This window comes from Crotalus tigris, unplaced genomic scaffold (genome assembly GCF_016545835.1).
Source record: "Crotalus tigris isolate CLP2741 ecotype Arizona unplaced genomic scaffold, ASM1654583v1 scf7180000024419.1143555, whole genome shotgun sequence".
Taxonomy (NCBI): Eukaryota; Metazoa; Chordata; class Lepidosauria; order Squamata; family Viperidae; genus Crotalus; species Crotalus tigris.
In genome coordinates, this window is record NW_024100585.1 from 897037 (window position 1) to 922910 (window position 25874).

At 34.7% G+C, this 25874-nt stretch overlaps 2 protein-coding genes and 1 long non-coding RNA gene across 5 annotated transcripts in view; 2 read left to right on the plus strand and 1 right to left on the minus strand.

The window, feature by feature from the left end:
- The window catches only part of SNX2 (sorting nexin 2), a 24865-nt gene extending 20958 nt beyond the window's left edge, over nucleotides 1-3907 (plus strand). Inside the window, exons 12-16 of one of the 2 annotated variants that reach the window (XM_039329844.1) lie at nucleotides 1125-1268; nucleotides 1665-1676; nucleotides 3003-3083; nucleotides 3193-3264; nucleotides 3455-3907. In XM_039329844.1, coding sequence (XP_039185778.1) covers nucleotides 1125-1268; nucleotides 1665-1676; nucleotides 3003-3083; nucleotides 3193-3264; nucleotides 3455-3505 — 360 coding nt within the window. In that variant the 3' untranslated portion in view covers nucleotides 3506-3907. The remainder of the gene's footprint in view (nucleotides 1-1124; nucleotides 1269-1664; nucleotides 1677-3002; nucleotides 3084-3192; nucleotides 3265-3454) is intronic. The other variant, XM_039329845.1, reaches the window with a different exon arrangement.
- LOC120301980 lies at nucleotides 3774-7572 on the minus strand. The gene is made up of 2 exons (XR_005555082.1): nucleotides 7449-7572; nucleotides 3774-4537 (listed from the first exon to the last, which is right to left on the minus strand). It is a non-coding gene; the product is annotated as an uncharacterized LOC120301980 (long non-coding RNA).
- Nucleotides 7573-7746: 174 nt separating this feature from the next.
- SNX24 (sorting nexin 24) overlaps nucleotides 7747-25874 on the plus strand; it is a 76699-nt gene continuing 58571 nt past the window's right edge. The window contains exon 1 of one of the 2 annotated variants that reach the window (XM_039329848.1): nucleotides 7747-7944. In XM_039329848.1, coding sequence (XP_039185782.1) covers nucleotides 7885-7944 — 60 coding nt within the window. In that variant the 5' untranslated portion in view covers nucleotides 7747-7884. The remainder of the gene's footprint in view (nucleotides 7945-25874) is intronic. The other variant, XM_039329849.1, reaches the window with a different exon arrangement.

Sequence of the window (25874 nt, forward strand, 5' to 3'; positions counted from 1 at the left end):
TGGCAGGCAGTCACAAACTGCAGTCATGTAATGTCTCTCTTAACAACTGCCATAGGGACAGCTAGAACTGCCATCACTAAGCAGGGTGTTGTTACGTGATGTATTAATCACTGCTTCACTTATTGTTGGAATTGCTGTCTCATTTAGGGTCATAAAATGAGGACTACCTGTGATGCTGAATTTATATTCAATGCTATGACATTTTCAGGATATAATATATTTATTTGATTTATATACCACGTATTTCGTGAACCCAAAAGTGGATCTCATACAAAAGGGAGGACTAGAACTCAAAATTTCCCTGTTTCTTAATCATTACACCAAGTGGGCTCTCATGCAAGCTCTTGGAACCTTTCTGAATTTGGGCTTTGAAAATTAATCAGGATGAGGTCTGGTTAGTATTTTGATAAGATACTTAGATAATTTTACTGCAAACTAAATTGAGCTGAAAAAAAAAATCCAGGAAAAACAACGTCAAACAAAATTTGTTGTTGCCAAGAAAATTGCATAAATGAAAGTTTACATGAAGTCAAGGATACAGGTAAACCTTTCTTGCCAACTGCTTCGTTTAGTGATTATTCAAATTACAAGGATGCTGAAGAAAAATAACTTCATGAGCAATGACTACATCTATGATCTTCGCAGTATCATTCAGTCACATGATTGCCATTATAGTCAGTACATGTTGTCCTGTGCCTGTCTTGTTTTCCTTTTTTCCCATCCCTACCCAGCCCTTGTAAAACAGAAAGATCAATGAAGAAGTAATTGCAGGAAAGTAAGCAAGCATACAGTAGGTAATATACATTTTTAAAAAAAGTCAGGCACAGGAGACATTAGAGATTAGTTTTATTTTTTATTTTTTCCCTGCTCGCTCCTTTTTTTTCCTGGATCATTCTGGGCTCCCAGCGCCAAGCACAGGTCTTGTATATTACAAGCAGCAGCTGGCCAGGTTAGATACCTCTTTAGATTCAAGTTATTTTGTAGATAAATAACTATAGGCATTTAAGCTAAGCATTTAATAATAATCAGTTATTTTTAATTAAGATGCAAAACTTTTTTCTTGAAATGTCAGATTTTGAATAAGCTTACTGTCATCTTTTTTTTTTAAACCACATTGTTTATAGGGTGTATTTGATCATCGAATGAAATGTTGGCAGAAATGGCAAGATGCTCAGGTCATGTTACAGAAAAAACGAGAGGCTGAAGCTAAACTTCAGCTTGCCAACAAACCTGACAAATTACAGCAAGCTAAAGATGAAATCAGAGAGGTAAATTTTATAATGCAGTGCCTTTTTAATTAAAAAAAACCTGTTTTGTTCTTCATATTCTTTGCCTTTAGTGCATTTCAAATATGGTTTTAACCATCATTAGTTCCAGTATTATTAGAATAACAGTAATTTCATATATTTTCTTAAATATATATTCATATTTGTGTTTTACAAACTGAATGCCACTTTTTTAAAATAAAAAAAAATCAGACTTAGGCAATTTATATTCTCCCATATGAAACATTTCCAAAACATAAATTTGTGAATGTCAGATTTACAATTGCATATACATATTTTTCACTTGTATAACATAATCTATCTTCAGTATAATGTTAAAAGAACTAGAGGGTATCCTAATCATAACCTCTGCACTTTTTTCTGTCATGCTTCATGAAGGAAATTGAAGAGGTAGGAGAACATGTGCTTCCTGTTCTTATTTCTTGCATTGAATAAAAATTGTTAATGTTCATTAACAAGCAAATTAAAAGGCTATTAAAAACATATTTTTTTAAACAAAGTAGCACATTGTCTTCTGTGAAGATTTTATACTTTTACAAAAGTGCTTAATGATCAGGATAGTATGACAAGAATTAAATCACTGAGAATGGATAGTAACAGCTGTTTAGAGTAGCATAAACTTGTAGTTAAAACGTGTATAAGGAGGGAACAGTTTACTGAGAACATTTTACATGTAGTTTCATATAATTGGCTGCTGTTTGTATTATCTGATTATTGTGTGGCACAGAAAATCAATGTTCTGTAAAAATGTTGTTGCTTTTCTTAAGTGACTTAGCTACTGTCACTTAAGAAAAACAACAAATATTTTTGTAGAATTAAGTATCTCTGGTGCCTAAAATTTTAATTCTTCAGAGTCACTTAACACAGTCATAAATTTAATAAATAAATAACTGCAGGTTATTTATAAAAGTCTGATATTGAAACTTTAAGAGAGTGACTTCTTTTTAAAAACTAATTTGGATTTAAACTGCTTTTGTCAGGTTTTCTATGTAGCAACTTTCTTCTATACATTGTCACGGTTTCCTTTGAAAACTCTTCCATAATGACATTTGAGTTGGAAACTTTTAATAGCCAATTTGACAGGTTTATGGTATCTAACTATAAGACTCTTTTAGTTTCTGTAGAGTATTTCATACTATGTGTCATGTGTAACATGATATGAATGGCTAACTTAAATATTAAGCGTTTCTAAATCTAAGAATAATTAATCCTTTTAAGCATGTCTGGACATAGAAATTTATGCTATAGATCAGTGGTTCCCAACATTTCTGGCTTTGTGGGAGCAGGGGAGAAGAGGGCATGGTTGCGCGCATGCACCACTTGCACAAATGCACCCTCATGTGGTCACCCGCCATTTGCACAACTGGTTCCCAACAGGCCACGCCCTGCACTGGGCTACTGAGTGGGGGGTTAGGATCCATGCTATAGGTCTATCATTATTAGTTGGTACTTTATAGGAAATTGAACAACATATTCTGTAACTATAATTAGAACTTAAAAATTAAAACCAAAAGAACTGTTAATTTTGAAAGGGAAAATGTGTTTTGAATAGTTTTGCCTGGAAAGTCTTCATGTTATATAGTTGGAAGGTATATATGCTATCATTTTCATTTCCATAAGAAACCTTTTAGTTTGTATTGCTATTCATTATGTTATAGTCATAATATGCTTAATTATATGTGTTTAAATTATACGCGTTTTTTTTTTAACTTTTAGTGGGAAACAAAAGTTCAACAAGGAGAGAGGGATTTTGAGCAAATCTCCAAAACAATACGCAAAGAAGTAGGAAGATTCGAGGCATGTATATAGGCTATTGTGAAAATATATTTATTAAACGGATCGTAATGAAATAAACTTTGGCAAGGTTGTTCAGTGAGTAAATACCTTAATTCTCTTTTACTGTCAGAAAGAACGTGTGAGAGACTTCAAAACCATTATAATCAAATACTTGGAATCATTAGTGCAAACACAACAGCAGGTAAGATTATTTCCAAATAATCATAACACATTTTAGAGTTTTAATCAGTGAAACAAATGTATTAGACATTTACATTAAGAGAATTTTGGATAGATGTGCACGTGTGTATATACATATATATATATATGTGTGTGTATATACATGAAATGCTGTTTATTACTTTCTCTTTTCTTTTCTCCCCCTCCCCCAGCTGATAAAATACTGGGAAGCATTCCTACCTGAAGCCAAAGCCATTGCCTAGAAAGAAGACTTTCCAATATGAAGATTCTTTGGATGTTGTCCCAGTTGAATTAAATTCCATAATGAAATCACTTTAAAATCATCCAAATAAACCACTATATATTTTATGAATTTAACATGTGGCTTTTTATATACTATAGCATCTTATTAACAGCTGCATGTCCTGACCCTCTTTGGACTGTGGCATGACATTCTGCAATACTTGCGAATTGAACACTATTGTGTCTTAATACTTGCACTAAGATGTGCAATGCAAGGCCAGAACGTTATTTTTGTTCTTTACTATAAGTTCTGTCTACTTGATCTTTATGAAACAGAATGCATTTATTAATGTTCACATACACATTCCTGTAAATAATCAAGATTTTGTGATTACAGTAATAAAGGGATGTATCTTGTGCAACATTAATCATTACGTGTGTTAATTTTGTTCTTATTGGTTATAAACTATAAACCCTGGTGAAATAATTGGTATTTAGTAATTCTATCAGTTTTATGCATGTGAAAAGTACTTTCAAAATTAAACAATTGCACTTAAATGCCCTTTATTTGGCCTTAACAAGAATCTTGGATGCTAAACCATGAAACTGTTACAATTTACAAATCAATTTGTTTGGATTGTTTCAAATTGGTATCATTCTAGTAACAAGGGTCCTTTATCCAATGAAGACTTCTGTTAGGAATGAAGCTGAAGGCTCAACATTCTTCTACTTAAATTCTTACGACACTCTTAAGGACTTTCCTGTTTTTAAAAGCACATTTACGGTGAAAAAAAGGCAGTGCTAAAATTCTATAGAGCCAATTATTCAATCAGATAACATCCAGATATCTATTTTGGGTTTTTAAATCACTATACAATTTGGAAAATGGCATATCATTTTTTTAAAGAAAAATTCTGTGTAGTTTTTATGTTCCTGAAAGAAGTTTAAATTCTATGGTTGAAATACTTGTCTCAGTGGAAACATGAATTTTCCATCTCCACTCCCTCTGAAAACTTCAGGATATGATCTTTCAGAAGTGCAGGAGAACATAACTAAAAAAAAAAAAAGCAAAAAGGATTCACTGGAATGTACCCTCTATAATGCTACAGAAGTACAATGCTATAGTTATTCACAAAAATATGGTTTTGGTTCTAGCTGTGTGTAGCTGGCAGGTATTTTGGCAACTTTAGTTATGTTATTTCCAGGGTTGCAGTGTTGTAGCTCCTTATCATGAGATAAATTTACACATGCATGTAACAATTGTTTGAATTGGTCCCAAAGTGGAAATCCCACATAGACATCCCAGTAAGCTCTATAATTTGAATGCATTTTTCCTATTAATGGGTGGAGGATTTACATGCTTTTTCTATGAAAAAGTATTAAAATAATGATTGTGTTGCTACATGACAGCTTTTTTCCCCTAATGTTATCTTTCAATGGCAGTAATTACCTTCATTATTTACTACTACAATACTGCAGCAAAATATTTTGCCTTTTTTTAATTAACTAGTGGAATAGCTAAGGTTGTTGATGGCATTACACTGTTTGAAATGGTAAAAAAATAAGGCACTGTAAAGAACTCCAATGGGATTTCCAAACATTAGGAAAATCAACAACTGGGTATCAAAATAGCAGATGTCAAGAACAAAATCAAGTTAAAAGATGGAGGAAGGAGACTATCAAGGAGTAACGCTATAGGAGAATATGGCTGCAGAATCTGACTTCCCTACTTATACTACTTGGAGAATCCTGAATAGGTTGAGAGTTGGGAGTACCTAAATGTAAATCAATATGCTCAAGTGGATAGCAACATGCTTTAGGAAAGTAGAGAGTACAAAGCCTGGCCCATCTGCTGGTATATTGTACCAATGTACCAATAATGACTTATTTTTGGCCAAAGACAGTTTAAAGTTTAGATATGGAAGAAGTCCCTCAGGCCCTGATGCGCTGGTCTTTTGTTTCATCTCCTTCAGTTCCTCCATAAATTACAGAGAACAATGGGATCCATGAGAGAGGAGTATGACACAGGCACAATCCAATCCAAGGCCTCATAGTTCTGTCCAGGTAGCAATTAAGGCCCCAGATGGAGTGTGCAGAAGACCAGCAGACACAACTGCCAGTTTCCTCTGAAACCATCTGGTTCCATCAGTCACTGAAGGAGAACCAGTCAAATATATCTTACCTACCTGCAGTGGATAGTTGTATGGGAGAATCTCATGGTAATCAAGACTTGAACTGACCATGACAAGGAAGACACCAACATCCCCTAATTCCAGATCACACTGCCATTGATCCGATAGGAAAACTATCAGGTGTTTAACCACTGTCCCATGTTGGGCCCTGGATGATCTGGGATAGACTCATGGCTGTCATTTTAGCCATGAAGTCCTGAATCAACTCAGATCCACGTCTAAGGAAGACATACTGAATTTCCCCAAGATCATAAATCTGGGAATCTCCACTACCAACTGAGAAATGGAGACCAGAAACTCGGCAGAGATTGTTATGCAAGAGGAAAATTGGTACATAGCAGCAGTCCCAAATGATCCCTAAAGCCCAGCTTAGTAAACAGAGTCTCATATCCATCAGCCTAAGGAGCGGCTCGCCTGAAAGGCTTAAGAGACTTTCGAATGACAATAAACACACCTCTTCTCCTGCCTTGGTATCTCTGCTAATGCCATACCTGAAACCCAGCAGGCACATATCCAAAAGGGCCACCCCTCACTTCTGGATTCAGCCAGGTCTCAGTAATGCATGCCAGATCCATGTTTGAGCCTTTATAAACACTATGGGATTATTTATTCCCTGATATTCTTGTATCAATAAAACTAATAGCTCTGACAATATTCTGTAGTGAAGATAATGCCACATTCAGAAAATTTAAAAGGGAACATACTTTCATAGAGCTGTATTTAGCAGCCTTTATTTTAATAGGATAGCCTAGGAAGATTGATCCATTTTGCATAAAGTACATATTTGGCAAGAAGATTTAAATGGATACATTTGGTCACTGAAAGTTAATCATTAACATCTTATCTGAAAATTCTGGGTTTTTGTTTTTTTTTATGCTAACATGATCAACACCAAAGAGGGAGAAAAGTGTCTGAACTGAGTTCAAATCATGAAGTTTTCCCGGCATCAATATTGGAATGGTTTGTCATTCTTTTTTCAAATATTTTTTCTACTTCTCAGTCTAGCCTACACAATGGTAGTTTTTGGTAGTGGTCCGTTCTATTTTGCTTAACCAGGCAAGTTTGTCCAGGTGTCTGTCTCTGTTTACGATATGATCAGCACTAAGGCTGATTCCAGTCAAGGTATTTAAGTGCCATCTCAATTTCCTTGAACTATAGTGTACGTTACAAATGCAGCTTCTAAAATACATTTTTGAATTGGCAGTATTACATTAAGATGGTAGGTATATCTATGGATATTAATCTGTAAAGACCTGCTTTTAATGCTATGAAATTTAAAATCTTGACAGTTATGTTTTCTCCCACAGCAGTATTGTCTGTAGCAGCAAAAACAGAATTTCAGATTGTATACAATAATCCTATTTCACATGCATTTAGCTTCATATCAGAACACAGAATTAACCATTTATACTGGAGAAAAAAGGCTTGCATCTCCTTAAACAGAGAGCAATATTTGAGTTCAAGTAATGACAAGGCAGCAAAGAACCCAAGCCCAAAGAATCGAGGAGTCTGCAATTTTTAAGCATGTCAAGAGCGCATCTTTTGCAACCTAACAGCCGTCCTCTACGTAAGAAAATGTGCATTTTATTTTGCAACTTGCAAGCCACAGTATTTTTCTTCTTTCTGTTTGCGGTATAGCCTATATATTAACATTACTAATGGATGACATTTCAGATTGCGCATTCCAAAAAAGGCGTTCCCCTTAGTCAGTGCTGCCTAATGCGTCAACCTACAATTAAGCAGGGGCGGAGGAACCTAGGGCTGTCCTTACCCAAAATTGCTGCAACCGCTTTAATAAAAGTATGAATAACGCCTGTAGCAACTGTTGCTAAAACTATCGCAGCTTCCAGCAGGGGCAAAGATAACCTTCCCTCCGGCGCCCAGGACGCCCTCCCTATCGCCCGAGACCAAGAGAGGTGGGACCAGCGAAAGCAGCCTCTCCCCCACCTCCCCCTCCGTTTCCCTTTCCCAGTCCATCTTGCACCAGGAATCACGTGGGGCAAGAAAGGAGACTGCTGTTCCCATAGAGATAGAGAAAAGGTTGCCCTTGCTAGTCACGTGATTTTCACTGGCCCACGGCTCCTTCCGCCAGGCTTTGCGCTGCCCGGGGGACGTAAATCCCCCCTTGCCTACCCTTCCACGAACGTCCCTCCCCCCACCACCGTGGCGAATCCGTCCAGGAGCTGCGCTCGCGCACCGACCGTACCATGGAGGTTTTTATTCCTTCGTTCCGCTATGAGGAGAGCGAATTGGAAAGGGGCTACACGGTGAGTGGTGGGCGAGCGAAGGAGCTAATGACTTCCCCCCCTCCCCCTGGCAAAGGAGGGGATGGTACTGCTCCGGGCCGGGCGTTGCTTGCCTTCTGCTGAAGAAGCGCGCGCAGGCAGTGATCCTAAATAGAAGGGATTTGCAGGAGTGATGCGTTTGGGATACCAACCAGGTCGCCGACAAGAAAGCGGAAGATTTTAGTACTAAATTGATTTTGCAGGATCCAACCTGGGTCGGGCAACGGGACCAGAGATTTAGTCTGCTATGTTTTGGGACTCGCCCTGGAGCCCATCCTCAGGGAATTTGTGCGCTTCGGGCTATTTTGGTGTGGTATTCATAGGGTGCCTGGTTATGTGTCAACAACTAAAAAAGCCACGCACAACCAGGCACCATTTAAAGACCATACACAAAATAGCCCAAAGTGCACACTCTGCTAAAGAGAGGTTACCTGAGGATGGGCTTCAGCATGAGTCCCAAAGCTCAGAAGACTAAACCTCTGGTCTCGGTGACCGACTCAGATTGGATCCTGCAACATTATCCTGAGACACCTATATTCACCTTCATTCATAAACTTATTTTGATTTTACTGTAAAACTAGTGAATGGTTGGGTTGCCATTTGAACTCCTCATTCTATATCATTGCTACCTAGTGACCCAAAGACCTGAGGGCATTCTAAGCGGACTATGATGGAAGATTTGGATCAGATTTTTAATAAAAAAATTCTGGGTCTTAGGGACAATTTATCCTTGATCATGTGTGAAATGTTCCTTAGAGATACATAAGGCAACCCATACACATAAAAAACAGCGGGTACCAAAGCAGATACAAACTGCATTTATGAAAAAATGCTTTTTTCCTCTTGTCTGGAGTCCTCTGACGTGGCTTGATATTTTTGCCCCTTGCTCTACACAGTGGAGTGCATGTGTCTGTTTTAAAGTTGTAGCTCTTTCTCTTAACTGAAGCAGCAGTGATTCTGTCAGAGTGAAACATTTAGGGTTACTTAACTTGTAGCCTAATTATTAAATGTCCCAACATCAGTTCCTGCCAAATGTCCAACTTACAAATACAAATTCTGCTAGATGGTTCCTCACAAATCATGAGTTAAACGTAGACAGAAACTGTTTTACTATCCCTAGTTGACCAAAACTAAAATTAACTTCCATCCTTCACTTCTCTCTGCGATAAGTGAGCTGATGCTAGAGACAAGATGTTGAATCTGACTTTAAATGGGAGGGGGGAAATCTCATTCATTCATAATTAAATCTGATATATAATTCAAACACGATAGAGATGTCACTTATGAGGAGCCTGCAGTAGGAATTGAGTCAGTATGGATGAGGTAGTTAATCTGAAAAATCAAATTTTGGATACTTCTGGCTTCCGCTTTGCATTTGGGGGCTTGTCTGAAAGTAGAAGTGCCTTTACCTGATTTAAGGCAATGATGCACAGTATGCAGCCATTCCTAATGAATTAGGCCTCCCTCTGCCTTAGTTAAATTAAACTGGATTGGTGCAACACACTTTATTTGGGGTTTCTATTTGGAAAATATTATTGGTCTGGAAGAATGCTGATAGGCAAATATTTGAGATGGAACCAAAATAAACAACTCCACTGATTACTGTGCCTCCTGCTCCAGATTTCTTTGCTTGACTTAGGAGACAGTTCAAAGTTACAATACAGGTAGTCCTTGACTTACAACAGTTCATTTAGTGACCGTTCAAAGTTACAATGGCACTGAAACTTGATTTATCACCGTTTTTCACACTTACAACCGTTGCAACATCCCCATGGTTATGTGATCAAATTCAAACACTTGGTAACTGACTCACATTTCTGATGGTTGCAGTGTCCCAGAGTCATGTGATCAGCTTTTGCAACCTTCCAAGAAGCAAAGCCAATGGGGAAGCCAGATTCACTTAACAACTGTGTTACTAACTTAACAACTACATTGATTCACTTAACAAATGTGGTGAGAAAGATCATAAAATGGGACAAAATTCACTTAATAAATGTTTCACTTAGCTACGGAAATGTTGGGCTCAATTATAGTCATAAGTTGAGGACTCTTCTAGTTACCTTTAATGCTTTAGTTCTAATAAGCTTGAGATCTTTTCATATAATATTCCCTAACATTTATTTACTACAGTATTCTCTACCCTAAAATCTGATGAAAGTCTGTTCTCTTGGCAGAGGCATGATGGATGAAGACAATAAAAAGAGTTACTCAGTGGCTACATTTAAACTGAGTGGCTACATTTAAACTCTGTGCCTCAGGAAGGCAAGCCAGCACTTTCTCCAATGGTCTTTCATCAGCTGGTTAAGAACTTCCTATTTATAAGACTACCAGTTCTGGGCTACTAAAACCACAAGTGGCATGAAAAAGCCCGATTTTTTTCTACCTTTTGGCTGCCATCTCAGACTTGGTAGCCCTATTAGGAAAACATTTGTTTCTCAGTTAAGTGTACATTTCATTTGATTATTTTCTGTGGTATTTGTCTGCTGCTTTGTAGGAAAATCTTACTACACATTTTTTTAAATTTTGTACTGGTTTCAGTTGTTGTTAGACTTTGTGACAGAAGGATAATATTCATTTTCATTAAAATAAAATAACATTAACTGGCCTTTTCCTTACTACATGACATTAACATTTCTGGGACTGGTAGATTTGAGTTCTCATATACAGGACTTGTCAGAACTATTGGCCAATTTTCTTGAGTAGACACTAACTTTACAGGAGAATCAGTTAAATATTTTCCAAATTTAGTAACATGCGTTCAACTCTCTCATCTTACTATTTTTGTTTAGTGGAGTTATTTTTATGCCACCTTTGTTTTTATAAATAACTCAAGGTGGAAAACATACCTAGTAGTTCTAGTATTCCTCTAATTTCCCCACAACAATCCTGTGAGATGAGTTGGGCTGACAGAGAGTGACTGGCCCAAAGTCACCCAACTGTCTTGCATGTCTAAGGCAGAACTAGAACTTACCGACTCCTGGTTGCTAACCTAGTGCCTTTTTAAGTCTTCATCCAATTCACGCTATTCTTTATTTATCACTCTATCATTGTTTGATAATGAGATTTAAACCAAAGTTTAAAAACAAAATAATATGCAGTATATGTGTAAGATTTGAGTGCACTACTTTCTACCATTTTTATTGAACCGAAAAAAGCACTAATTCTTAGCATTTTTAGTATCATTACAGCAATATAACTTTTTAGAGAAGTTATTTCGGTGCCTTTTCATTTGACAGTGGGATTCTATGCAAACTTTCTAAGGAAATTGAGTATCTGTTGTATGTGGAAAGATTGCTTAGTGATATGTTTTCTTCAAATCATACCAGTCAACATTTAAACTAACACTTTAAATTGATGAGTGGATCTCCAAACTATTGATTTCTCTGCTTAAAAATGCAACAATTGTTCATAATTTGGTACTGAATAACCTTTAAATGTAGACATTTTGTGAACATACCCTTGGGGAGTAATTTAACTTTAAAATGACACCCATGAGCACTTATTATCATTTAAGTATGATTCTTTTGCCAATGACGGAAGAGCAAATACTAGTTAGATTTTGAATGTTGATTCCAGTACGAGGAAACCACCTGAATAAATTAATTTGTGCTTGATTCATATTGATCAGAAACATTTATTGGTATGTTATAGGTCAAGGTGACATGTGTTTAATAGATCAAAGTGCAAAGTGCATATTTGACTGACAGGCTTAGAGTGTTCTTAATTAAGTTTTCCCCTCTGTTCTGCTACCTTTTAATTGCCTTCATGTAATGCTTTCTTAAACCACTTTTTAGAAAGATGAATAAGTTTACCAATCCTTAGGCCTACTCTTGCCACTTGCCTTGTCTTATAAAAGTAAGTTAATTATACTTAAATATTAAGTAAGTGTAACTCTTCACAGTCTAGTGGAATATCATGTACATATTAATATTTTTAAAAGTATTTGAAATGTGCTTTTTCTCTTTTGTAGCACTCTTCTGCATTATCAATATAGAAGTAGTACAATAGTATATATTATTATTTTTCTCTTTTAATTTTGAACTGTTTGGTCTAGACTCTAGTTCATTAAGGTCTTCTGTGAATAAAGCAATACATAGAACAGAATATAAAATACAGGCTTAATGTTGGTAGAGAAAGACACATTACTATGTATTTGGCTTAATTTTAATTTTTTTTAGTTAGCAAAACTGCACTTAAATTTTATCCCTTGAAGACTAAAATTGTTAATGCCAATTATTTTACAAATATTTTAAGAATATAGCCATTTAGGTCAAAAACCTGGTCTAAATATAACCGACTATCTGTTGTTCTTTAAAAGAATAAATGTTTGTTTCAAATGCACAATAATCCTTAGTGCTTATTTGCAGGTTTTTTAGCCTATACTAAGGAAAATTACTTGCAGAAAACATATCCACTTAGAAAAATGCATAAAAAATAGATGTATTGAGTGAATGTGTATGAACATACATATATAAATGCACATACACACACACAAAAAAAAATTGACAGGTTTCCCTGTTCCTAAGTGAAGGTCTATTTTGGGATCTGAAATAATCCAATATGTGCTTTAAATTCTGCAGTAGATATTCACACTGCATAGATACAGCTTACTGCTTTAAATGTCAGGCCTTCTCATATAGTTGATATATATAATTTCTTGAAAATATGTATGGTAGCTTTCTTTCAATAAAATTTCTAGTATAAAACATTAATTATTCCTGTTTGTCTATTTTTGGTAATAAAATTATTATTTAAAAACACAGACAAATATTTATATGCTGTAATAGGGCTTCAGACTGGAGAAAAATGAAATCCAATGTCTCCTCATCATTCCATTCATAATCTCAAAGTAAGGAGTTTGATTATGTGATGAAATAATCAATAAGATAGCTGTAAGTATGTATTGATTAGGAAAATTGGTTTTATAAAATGTAAACAAATTTCACTCTAGCTGACTTGCTTTCTTCTTTCTATCTGCATTCAAATAAGTTTTCTTAGGTACTGTGATTGAGAAATACATTAAGATGAGTAGAATCTGCTTTTAATGGTGTTTAGGATCACAATATATAGATTTTAATGTTATTACTTTAGTTATGTAACCTACATGCTGCTTTACATAGTATCCAAGTATCTTCTAATATTGTTTAGATGCTATTATGTCTTACTTGTAACCCATGGAATCTATTTACATGTTATATTACCTATTCACATAATATATTCATATTCATGAATATATCCGGCAGTGTTACTATTTGCATTATAATATATTTATGTTATCTATTTGTTTCATAATATATTCATGAACATTTCAAACAATGATTGATTGATTGATTGATTTTTCTTTTCCAGCACTTAGTTTCACAATAGGTTTATAGCAGTTTTTCCAAATAGTAACAGTTATGTTTCAGTTTTTAGATTGAAATACTTAGAAGCTTCTTAACAGTAACAGTAACAGAGTTGTAAGGGATCTTGGCGGTCATCTAGTCTAACCCCTTCTCTCGCAGGACACCTATACTATTTCTGATAAACGGCTGTTCAATTTCTTCTTAAACCCTTCCAATGGATGGGCCATTTTTGTTGATCTTATATGAACTCTTTCCAAAATCTCTCTATCCTGTAGAGAGGAACAAGCGTTTATCATCGAAATAATACTTACAGACCAGACAAAAGCAGAGTCAGTAAAGTACAGGGCAGGAAAGGGATCAGATAGCCCAAGGGCCAACCCTTCTTGTAAAAATGCATAGCAAGGCAACAAATGTTAGCAATGGCATTAATGCTTCTCATATTACTCATAGTTCTGTAAACTTCCTGTTTTTACCACTTATTTCTGAATAAACTGTTGTTGCTTTTTATTCTGGGAATTGTCAGAATAAGTACCATACATGAACAGAGTTAGCAAAACTGTGGACTATTGCTAACAAATGAAGCTGACAGAATTAGTGATGATTCAGTCATATGTTCAATACAGTGGAGAAATTGTATGGATTACAGCACAATATTGAAAGGAATCGGTGGACCAGTCGGGTCAATCAGTTTCTACATAAGAACATGCCCTCCATTTATATTACCGTATATTCTTTTTATATGAAAGGAAAGTTTTGTCCAATTCCGATCTAGAAACCTTTATCATGGGTCAGAGAATATTTATTTGGTAGGTTTCATTTGGGCCAATAATTACTACCTACAAAATCCCTCTTGGTGCCATTGAGATAGTACAAGATAGTAAGGAATAATAAGTTTGTTGCTTTTGTCACAGTTCTAAAAACCTGCCTGTCTTAGTTGATTCAGTTAGCATCACTTAGGTCAGGGGTAGGCAATCTTGGCTCTTTTATGACTTGTGGACTTCAACTCCCAGAATTCCTGAGCCAGCAGGTCTTAGAAACTATATATGAGTTAACTTATATAAGATCACATTGTTACACTGGCAATTGTAGTGCTACATAAAAACATTTGTTTTTCATAAGCTTTTGATCCAGGATGCTAATTCTGTTAATAGTATATTGGTTTATAATATCTAGTCTCTGTAACAAATGCAGTAGATCCACTTTTTCAGATTATTATTTCTTTTTGCATTATTATTTCTTTATTATAATTATTCTTTTTATACAGCATTTTCCTACTGACTTTAAGGAACAACAATTTTGTAAAACAGAATAATTCCAAACCTTAGATGTAAAATAGTGCTTCTGTGTATAAATGAACCTCAGTGGAAACTGAAACTTGAATCCTGAAGACAGATAATGACAAATTATAAATAATTTATACAGCTTAATTTTCCGTGATCAAGCAACATACAGATGCTTTCAAAACTATTTGCAAAGCATAAAATATATTTTAGAGTACACTGCATCTTTAGTTCTTTGGAATTTGGCCTCAAAACTAAGGTGTGATTAATCATGCAATCTAAATACCACACTTATCTTTTAAACTGACCAACAGAGATAAGACTCAGGAATTGGGTGAGGGGGCATACAAGCAAAATAAACTCATCTTTGTTACTTCTACATCCATTCAGCTAGTTGCTCATAAACTAATAGTGAAACAGTTCCATTTACAGAAGTGGGAAAAGAATCCAGTTATGATATGTCAGCTAGAATTAAATAGTGTTAGACTTCACAGTTGTGTACCTTTGCATATCAGTACATACATTTCCCTTGATTTGAATAGAGACGTGTTTTATAGTATACTGAATCTTTCAAAATATTGGTTTAGGTTTAAAATATTAAAAGAATAATCTTCTTTATATAGACTGAATACATTTTAAGTAAAGTTGGCCTATTTAGTGGAACAAAACAATAAATAATTACCAGCAGATGTAAAACAGAATGAGAAATAGTTTACATAAAATTTGTCATGGAATCTTAAGAGTTGATTGGAGCAGTTAACTTGCTTACCAGTTGGTTGTAGGCAATAAAACAAATCAACCTTTCATTATCTTCTGGCTGCATTGGGATTACAGTTCCCATAATTCTGAGAGTTGTAATCTTAACATACCTGTAAAGTACCCGGGGTAAATCAGAAATACATTATAAAGCGAACAGGAAAAAAAAAAAGAGTTTCTGTTTGAAAACAGGAAAAATAAGGTTATTGAATTTGCTTTGATTATTAACTCTGAACTGCAGGAATTAGCAGAATATTATTTTAAATTCTGTGTTATTAATTTCAGTATGGCACAGCTTGCCTTTGGACATCACTGATAATTACTAGAAATGTGTTCAGTAGACCGATTACTGGTTTCCTAAGGAAAAATAACAGCAAGGAGAAGATTCTCAACCTATTTGAATTACTTGTAGTCTGAATTGTCAAAACTGGTTGGTTTAAAAAGGGAACTCTACTAAAATAATCTCCAGATAGCTTTATCTGTTGGGGGCTGTGAACTCAATGCCCTGTTTCTAAAATCTCACTTTTCCCCCCAGTTTACTAGATCGCTACATAGCCCTCTTAAATGAAGAGCTCATGAACCCACTTCCATGAATATTTCTCGTCTCAGCTCTTCTTCCTAGGTCACCAGTTACTTTTGCTTGTAGAAGGAGAAAATAGATTCGATAAAAATGGCTAGTCTCTTGGCCTTCGTTTTATTTATCATATCAGAAAAGAACAATGTTTTGCTATCCTGTGGTCAAAATAAGAGGCGACCTTGCTTGTTCACAAGTGTTCAAAGTCTAGAGATAAGAAAGACAAAATAATAGGGTACAATGGAAAGAGTGCAGTGTAATTATTTGTGGCTTGTCAAGGGACGCCCTTTCAGGCCCCAAGTGATTCAAATCTGGGAACTCTGCACAATTCTCTAAGCTTAGCCTGGCCAGCATCTCAGAAATCTCACCCTATTTCTTCGACAGTGCTGAAATTGCATCAGTTTGTCATGCACTGAGCATGCCAACTCTATACAATATCATTTGCTTGCAAATCGGCCTGACCCCAAAGCTCTGATACACATTCTTTGGTATCTGACTCTTGGCCTGTGATTTGTCATGTCTCTAGTACTATCAGTTTGAGGTAATTTTAATAGATTCTGATGGTTTGCTTCTAGGAGTAAAGAATGCATAGAGCTTGCTTTACTTTGTGCCTCTTACTGTGTTGGATAACAGAGGCCTCATGATGGTGGTAATTATTAAAAAAAAATTGCAGAGGAAATGAAACTATTGTGTGTGTGTACTTTTGCTAAAAGCTTGTATTGATAAATGCAATGTCAGCTGTGACAAATCTTGTTGAGAAATTTCAAGACTTCATTATTCCCATTTCTGAAATTTGGCATTTCTTATAAATAGTTTTGTCATTTTCTGCTGTAATGTAGTAATGAATATGACATAGTTTTTACTTATTAAAAAGGGAAATGCTTGTTAAAGTCACATGAGTTTAGTTATGTTTCAGTTTTTTCTGATAAACTGTCTATGTTGTGATCTTGAAGAGTTTGCTTGTTTTCCTGTATAAAGGAAGTTCCATAAACCTCAATGTGCATTTTTTCTTGAAATGTATAGAATTCTACTACTAATATTAAATGATTAGATCAAAAGTTTTTCATACATTTTGACCAAAATACATATTTAATATCTTATTCCAGATGATATCCCACAGTCATTTAAACATCATTCAAAACGTATTATTCTGATATAATCAGCAATTTAATAGTTGGTAAATAGATGTTACAGTCTAGAAAAATGGGTGTGTGGCTACCTTAGCAAAATAATTCAGCTGTATGTTATGAAATAAATGCCATATTTTACTCTGCATTTGACATCATAAAATGAGATTGTTTTACTGTTGACATCTCTGATCTTTGCATCATTTTTAACTGACTCCCTTAATTGATTACTTCTGTGATATTAGAGCCTGCAGCGTAGCTCTCTAAAATTCTGCTGACATTAATCGATTACCATAAAGGTGTTAATGTTTGCTATTTCATCTAAGAAACATTCAAAATTATAGATAAAAGCTGTCAGAGCATAAAACTCATCATATTTTGACTTACTGTTGATTTATCAAGAAGTGTTTTAGGGACGTGTTAATGAGTTTTTGGGGAAGCAACTAATCACTGAATATTGAATTGGTGTGGATTTTAATATTTTAATTGTAGTTTTCTTTTTTTAAAAAAACTTTCTTTTAATATTTAATCTCCATTGAGTTTGCACAAAAAAACTACTGAATTTCTTTTTACTGGACTTTAGAACTATTTGCTTTGGAGTATCTTTTCTTTGAAGCATTTTTCCTATTCACACATGCACACAGGCAAATTCAAAGTAGTTACATTTTCTTTATGTGAGAAAATATGTTGTATTCAGGCATAATTTAGGAATTTTTTAATTTTTAAGATTTTGCATTGGAACTGCAAGAAATACACTGAACTTTTAAGAATTAAAGGGATAATTTAGCTTCTAAAATAAACTTGCCCCATTATTCCTGAACATATTGCTGTATATACATGACTCTTGGGATTGGACAATTCTCCATGTTGTATCTGCCTGCAGTATCACATATGTGATTTGCTGCATAGAAATTCAAACCCATACACTGTTAATAGCTCAGCCAAGAGTTGAGAAGACAATATATATGAACACAATGCTGGCAGATTCCAAGACATCTAACCTGTGCTCCAAATTTAAAAATTGCTGAAACTGTGCAAGTTTAGAGTCCTCTAAGACTGGGATGCCAAGGGCTCCAATATGTTGCAAACCTGAAAGATATTCCCTAAACCATCCTTACGGGATAATTGAAATAATTGCATCCCAAGTGATGTCAGTACAGAAGATCTGTGTCAAAGTCAGTGGGATGCTGATGATAGTAGAGCTTGCAAGGTAATCTCTAGCTTAGATATTTTAACACTGGGTTTTGATTGCATTTGTGGCCTACTTACCAAAATATCCCAAGACTGATAAGACCTTTTTTTACCCTTAGCAGAATGCTGAACATTGCATGGTTATGACTGAAGCTGTAAGCTAGTCTACAGTTTTGTCTTGTTAAAGAAGCTTATGTGAAAGTCTTGATTGATCAAAATCTTAATGGGCAACAGAGATCAGTCATCTGGTGATGACTACAGCATATTGAAGCTTGTGACTTGTCGTGCAAGAGAATAAATGGTAAAGAATATGAAATAAATTAAATGAAGTGGGATAGATTTGTTAAATGTTTGTGAAGCTAAAACAAAAGGGAAAATTGGTAATAGATCCTGAATGAAAGTTGTCTGATCTTGTAAAATGAAGTTGATAAATGCATGTTGGGAAGTGAAGATGTAGGTTAATTGTTTATCAGACAGTCAAAATGCATGTCAGGAAAAATATATATCATTCCTTAAGATCACCTGGGGGATATCAGGGAACTGGAAAAATGTTCTTAGACACTGCAATGTGTTTTTTCTTTTTACTCCTTTTGTGTGGTTTGTATATTTTAAATTTTTATAGTATTTTGTTTCAAATATTTTGTTTCAATATTTTGTTGCTTTTATATATTTGCTTTTTTATTAATTGTGTTATATCACTCAGAATTGCTTTCTGTAAGATGAATGGCCATATAAATGATATAAATAAATAAAACTATTCTGCTCTTGACAAATATGTATCAATAGGAACAATATGATAGTGTACAACAAAATGTTTGGGGCTATTCAGAGACTGAAAAATGAATAAGAATGATACTATAAGGTGAAGTCACCAATCACACCAAAGAGATGTTTGTTTTTGAATAAATGGGTTTAGCATGTAATACCCATGCATGGCAAAATAGATTTATTATTATTATTGATTTGTTTATAGTGAAGAAATGAGAGAATTGATGAGGAATAAAAGGGTTATAAAAAGTTCTGAATGTGTTAATCATGTTCAGTGGTGTTAAGAGTACAATGCTGTGTTATAGACTAAGAATCCAAAATTTGACAATAAATATTATATAGATCATATGCATTAATGAGTATGAAACTGAACATCAGTATATCAGATACAAAGCAAGAAGTATTTAGTAGAGAAAATTGAATGAATATTATGTGTAAAAGATTTAAAAAAATTGAGCAAGTAGCAGAATTTACATACCTTGATAGAACAATTAATAAACTTCAAAAACAAAGAAATTTTAAGATTGCAAATACTGGTGTGGTATACAGTCTGTTGTGAGAAATAACAGTAGCAAACAATGGCTATGTATACTTAGGCATACTTCTGCCCATTTCGTTACATGTTTTTTATATGATGAGAAATATAAAAAATAAATTGAATATGAAATTGGATAAATCAGTAAAAATAACTGAGTAAAATATAGTATTGATATAAGGCAAATATTGCTTTGTTTCCTTTTGTTTCTTTCCTATTTCCTTTTTGTTTCATTAATTTACATGACCTATTATTTCTTATTCCATTTATATATTCATGTGGAGGCCAACTAGTAATGCTAATTCTTCTGTGGGACAAACTGATACAACTGGAGACAAATGGTCCAAAAGATTACTCATTCCTGTGCGATAAAGGGTTTTATGGGCAATAAGAATTCTGAATTGTATCCAGAACTCTACAGGGTGACAGTGCTGCTCATAAAGTAATTAAGTGAGTGTATTGTGATCTGCCCCTAAGTACCATGCCATTATATTCTCAGCTAATTGCACTTTAATTAGATCTTCATGGGCAGCTCCATGTAAAACTCATGGTTGTTGGTTTTTCTTAAAAATCATTTATTAGTATAATTATCAACTACAACTACATTTGTACTAGAATGAATAAGTAAGCTTAAATTGTGTTTATATTGTTTATATATATGTATACACATATACATATATGTGTGTATATGATATATATGTATATGATATAATCAATATAATCAGTATAAACATAACTTGTTTACTACATTCCAGTAGAAATGTAGTATATCTCCAAAAATATTAGAAACATCATGCAAAATACTGAAATTTTAATGATGCTAGTACCCTATATCAGAGGTCCCCAACCTTTTGGACACCAGGGACCAGTTTCATGGAGAGAGCTTTTTCCGTGGACCTGAGGTGGTGTAGTTTTGTGTGCTGCCTGCATTCCATAGATAGGGTTTTGCTTGTTTGTGCAGACCAATTGCTGGCATGCCATGGACCGGGGGTTGGGGACCCCTGCCCTATGTCATACAGTGTATGTCTATTTAAAAAGTCATATTTTGCTCCCTTATGGTCAGTATCACTGTCCTCCTAAATTTCTAGCAGATTTATTGTTTAAAATTCTTCCCTCTCTCACCCCCAAAATAGCCATGTGTGCCAATATGGAACAGCACTTCATGTATTTGGTAAAGACTTACCTAGAAAGTTTACTCCTATTATAAATATGTAAGTCTCTCTCCCTCTGTATGGTCCCCTAAGTCTCTGCTCTTTTGAAAGTAATTAGCAAGATGAATTCCCTGGAAACTGTTGTAGAATCTGTGCTTTCAGGAGTAGATTAACTACATATCCATGTTGTAATATATCCTAATTGGTATTAGGTAGACAAAATATTCCTAACTACATGTGTTTCGGGGGAAAGCTGTTTTTATCTTAATATATAATTTCTTACTGAATGTTAATCAAGACTGAATCATGATAAAAATCAGTGCCAACAAAAACACTAATAAATATACAAATATATTTAAGAAAAACATTTCATCTAAATGTAATGTGTTTGTTTGAAATTCCCCAAGAACCTATGTCTTTTTTACATGTTAATTTCCTGGGGAATATTATTTTTAAAGGATGATTTATTAGCCATTTCATATTTTATTACAGTTATTTGACTGATGATCCTGTAATGCATTGAAAAATTAATTCTACAATTTTGTATAATTTATGCTCTAACAGTTATTTTGAATCCTAATTCAAAGTTATGCAATTTAGAGTGAAAGACCTGGGTAATTACTGTCAACTTCATTAGAACTGCAAATGCTCACATTTCTACTTATCAATTCCTTTCTCCCCTTCCTCCCAAAAGCTTAATAAGTGTACTTCAAGACTGACCTGGTTAATTAGTTTTACACTACAGTGAATCAATTACCAGTTTGGGTTGTCATTGCTTTTACTTGTATATCCAATGTGTATAACAGTAGGTGTCACTGTATGCATTTAATATGAGATGTCATTTTAAAATTAATTTTAAAGACTTGCATGTCCAGGAAAGACTTTTTTTAAAAAGAAAAACTACTGACGACTTATTGTCCCAAATTATTTTTAATAAATGACATAAAGATGCCCACACTGTTTCAAAATGAATGGAATAAAAATATAGTTAATGTATTTTAAGATTTTTCCATATGACCCCGTTGACATCCGATGCAACCATCTGACTCATCCACAGTAACTTTCTTATGAAAAAGGGAATGTTTAATAAAATATAGGTTAATACTGATAATTTTAGCTATGAAGGATATGCAAAGATATTAGCATGAGGATGCAGCATTCGCATATGATGGAAAGATAAGAAAATTGTACAACAGATAAAAGTATAAACTATGGCTTAATCAAAGGCCAAAGGTTTGGAACTATTGAAGGTAATTTTAGCTGTGGGTATGTTTGTTTTGGTGTTAGTAATTCTCACTTTGAAAGGATAGTTGTTTTCTGCCATTCTCAGCTTCCTAATACTCTTCAAATGGTAAGTGGTAGATTGTTGCCAGGATCATAATTGTAACTGTTATATGTCCAACAAAATATTCTCATTTTGCAAAAGGGTTAGACATTAGTTAAAAAGTATCTTTTGACACTAGTTAACAAATATCTTATATTTGTTCATAACACTGTGCTTGGTATCTGCATTTATTCTAGATATTCAGTACTTTAGCTGAATCACAGGGTTTTGGTTTTTTTCCTTTTCCCTCAGGGCTTTCCAGTTTCTTTTGTTATAGTCTGTTGAAAAATTTAAATCTTCCCTTTTCTTGACATGATTGCATTAATCTCCCTGACAGCTTGCTACAGAATGAAAACAGGTCCAAAATCTTCATGATTCTTGCTGAATTACATGCAGTAATATTGAAGCAAATAGTGCATAAAATGGATTCATTTATAGGTCTCTTCTTATTGATCTATGTGATAAAATTTTATCATGAAATATCAGAACCAAAAAAGGGCATGCTAATCAGATTAGCGCTCTATAGTCTGCTGCTCTGCTCCTTATAAAAGCCAATTATTAAATCAGCAGAGGACCAGATTCAAGACTTTCTTAACCACTGAAATCATTAGGCCTAATCATTCTCTCAGGCCAAACTAGTTTTTCTAATTGTCCTCTGTCTCCACACTGAGTTTTTCAAAGAGCTGGGAAACAATAATTCCTCAGCAGAGGGCAGCACCTAGCTGATCTTGGCCAATCTTAATATTTAAACAGATCAATTGTGATTAGCTCTTAGGTGGGAGGCCAACTGGAAATGCCAAGGTTCTTGACTGAACTGGGGAATTACAAACATTATTGGGAAAAAGGAAGTTACTTTGAAACACTGCCATGAAATCTGAGGAACATTGGAAGTCGAGCTTGAGTCAAAAGCATCTATCTTCCTGTTCAAAGGACAGAAGCAGTCCTGATAGCTTTTCCTTCTTTTCATCGATTTAGTCTCTTTTCAAAGTCAACCAGGTTTAGTAGATTTCACTACATCTCATGGCAGCAAGGATGGAAAATGATCTATTAATATTTTTTTGGATTTTGTTCGTTGTGGGACTTATTACATTCTCATTCAAAAAGTGGCTTCTCATTTAAATAATGGCAACTGCAGTTTGGCCCCACCCTTTTGCTAAAATTAAACTATAGTGAAATTGGAGGTAAATCTTTTCTCACTTTGGTGAAACCCACACTTGAAGACATTTATGTTCAAATAAATACTCATTCTCCCTGATCTATATGATTAAGCTTTACTGATTACGCTTTACTGATGAGCTTATTTCAAGCATCAATTTAAAATACTTTAAGGATGCTGGAGAAGATATAGAAGCATGAAATCTCTTTTCTTAATACAGGCACAGAGTGCACTGTACTGATAGAAACAATTTCTGAATGTGATTGCAGATGTATTCTGAATCCAACAATGAATTTCTCTGCAATGTTTATAAAATATTTCTTTGACTAAAGTTGTTATGCAGATAAATATAATTAAACAAGAGTGCAAAATTGTTTTATTTCAGGGGAAAGATGAACATTGCAATGTTGAGTTCACATTACCTTCTATGCTTCCTATCTGTTGAGTTCAAATATGTTCTTTCCTTCCTGGAATTCTTTAAAAATAAATAAACATGTAACTTCTAAAGATCAATTCCAGTTCACAGTAGTGATTGATAAATCAACCCAACCATACTATCAAAAACAGGATTGATCTCTGAAGCAGTTCTGCATTTTTAGAAGAGTTAAAATTTGAATGTTTATTGAATGGGTAAATGCACAAACCTGGAGGCAATATTTTTGAAAAATTAATAAAGAGAAAATTAAGGACCAGTCTGAAATGTGGTAGGAGGGCAAAATCAAAAAACTGTAGTTGATACACCTATCATTTAATTAATGAATTAATTACTGAGTATAGCAGATGGAAGCAGACTTCAATTCTACTTTAATAACTGACTGTGAGTGATTTTTTTTCATTACAGCGTAGTTAGAATGGTGATTTTATTTTTATTTAGGCAATGGCCTTTGAAATATAGATGTGCAGATTTTTTTTTTAAAAAAACCACAATGTTATTTGTTCTAAAACTAGTTTTCAAGCATTAGGTGCTCACCTTCTTTTCCATCAATTAGTGTATTGGAGAAAACTTTACAACCTACACCAAAATAATTCTCGGCAATTTTTCCCTTTATCTTAGTATTTGTAAACTCATTTTGTTCTGAGATATGACAAAATAGATTCTAACCCATGCTCACAGCAATTCTAGATGAGAGACGGGTTTTGTTTTGTTTTTCCTTTGTGACAAAAGAGGAAGAAGAAAAACATGTCCTTTTTGGTGCTGCTTCACCCAGTTTTGTTGCAGTGGTGCTACTGCAGTATATTTTCCCTCACAGCATCATTGCTCCCCCACTGCCTCACATCTTAGGTGTTCACTACCTTAAATTTAAATATGCATCCCAAAGTCTTTCAAAAGTCTGCTGGACACGGGTCATCTTGATAACATGGGAGGCGCTTGGCATTTGTTTAAAATATCCCACCTAACTGTAATGCCAAACCTTGGAGAAGCGAAGTTAACTGCTCTTCTGTTGTGGGACTGAAGGATATAGAACCTAGTCTTCTGCTGCAGTTAACAATTTACCCTCCTTGGGTAATCATGAGAGCAATGTACAGCCTGCAAAGCCACTTTGCAATGGAAAGGGGAGCTAGGTGAAGTAGCTCTACAGCAGAAAAGTATGGATGAAAAGACCCATCTTCCCTGATTCCTTTCCTGCTTCACCTTCCTCTGATGACAAGAAAAGCTGGATTGGGGGCAGAAAAGGAATCTCAAGGAAAGTATTCTCCATTTTTCATCCTTTCCTGGGTTCTCAGTATAGACTAAGTATAAACAGAGACATACAATCAAAATCACATGAAGTATTAGTGCCTCTTTATAAATCCTTAGTAAGACCAAACCTGGAATACAGTACTGCATCCAGTTTTGGTCACCACATTACAAAAAAGATGTTGAGACTTTGGAAAAAGCGTAAGGAAGAGTGACTAAGATGATTAAGGGCCTGGAGACAAAAACATATGAAGAACGGTTAGAGGAATTGGGTATGGCCAGTCTAGAGAAAAGAAGGGCTAGGGGTGACATGATAGCACTGGAGTATTCCAGTATTTGAGAGGCTGCCACAAATACTTATTTTCCAAAGCACCAGAAGGCAAAACAAGAAACAATGAATGGAGACTAATCAAGGAGAGCAGCAACTTGGAATTAAGGAGAAACTTCCTAACAGTAAGGACAATTGACCAGTGGAACAGCTTGCCTTCAGAAGGTATAGGTGCTTCATCACTGGAGGATTTTAAGAAAAGACTGGACAACCACCTACCTGAAATGGTATAGGGTCTCATGCTTGAGCAGAAGGTCCCTTCCAGCCCTATTCTGATTGATTGACTGAGGCCAAGAAACTTTTGTGTGGGCACCTACACTGGATAAGAATACTTTAATGCTGCTGTGAGCTGTTGATTGATTGGGGATGAGATGAATACCATGTATAGTAACAAAGGAAAAAATATTTCCAAAATATATTTGTGCCATAGTTCCCCAAAACTCTATATCCTGCCCTGTTAGCTTTTTGCTAATAGTAGCAAGAGATAGGGGTGTTGTACCATGCCAGCTTGGGAAGGCATTTTTCTCCCAAATATAGGTGTGGAGATCTACTGGCCTCTTCTAAATCAGAAACTCCATAAAACTAACTTTTCTATTAAGTAACTAATAATAGGACTTTTTTGTTGGTGTGTATAATAGTAAATATGATACTATTATTTTCACTCATTTGGATCTTAGAAAAACTCAGTTACTCCAGTTA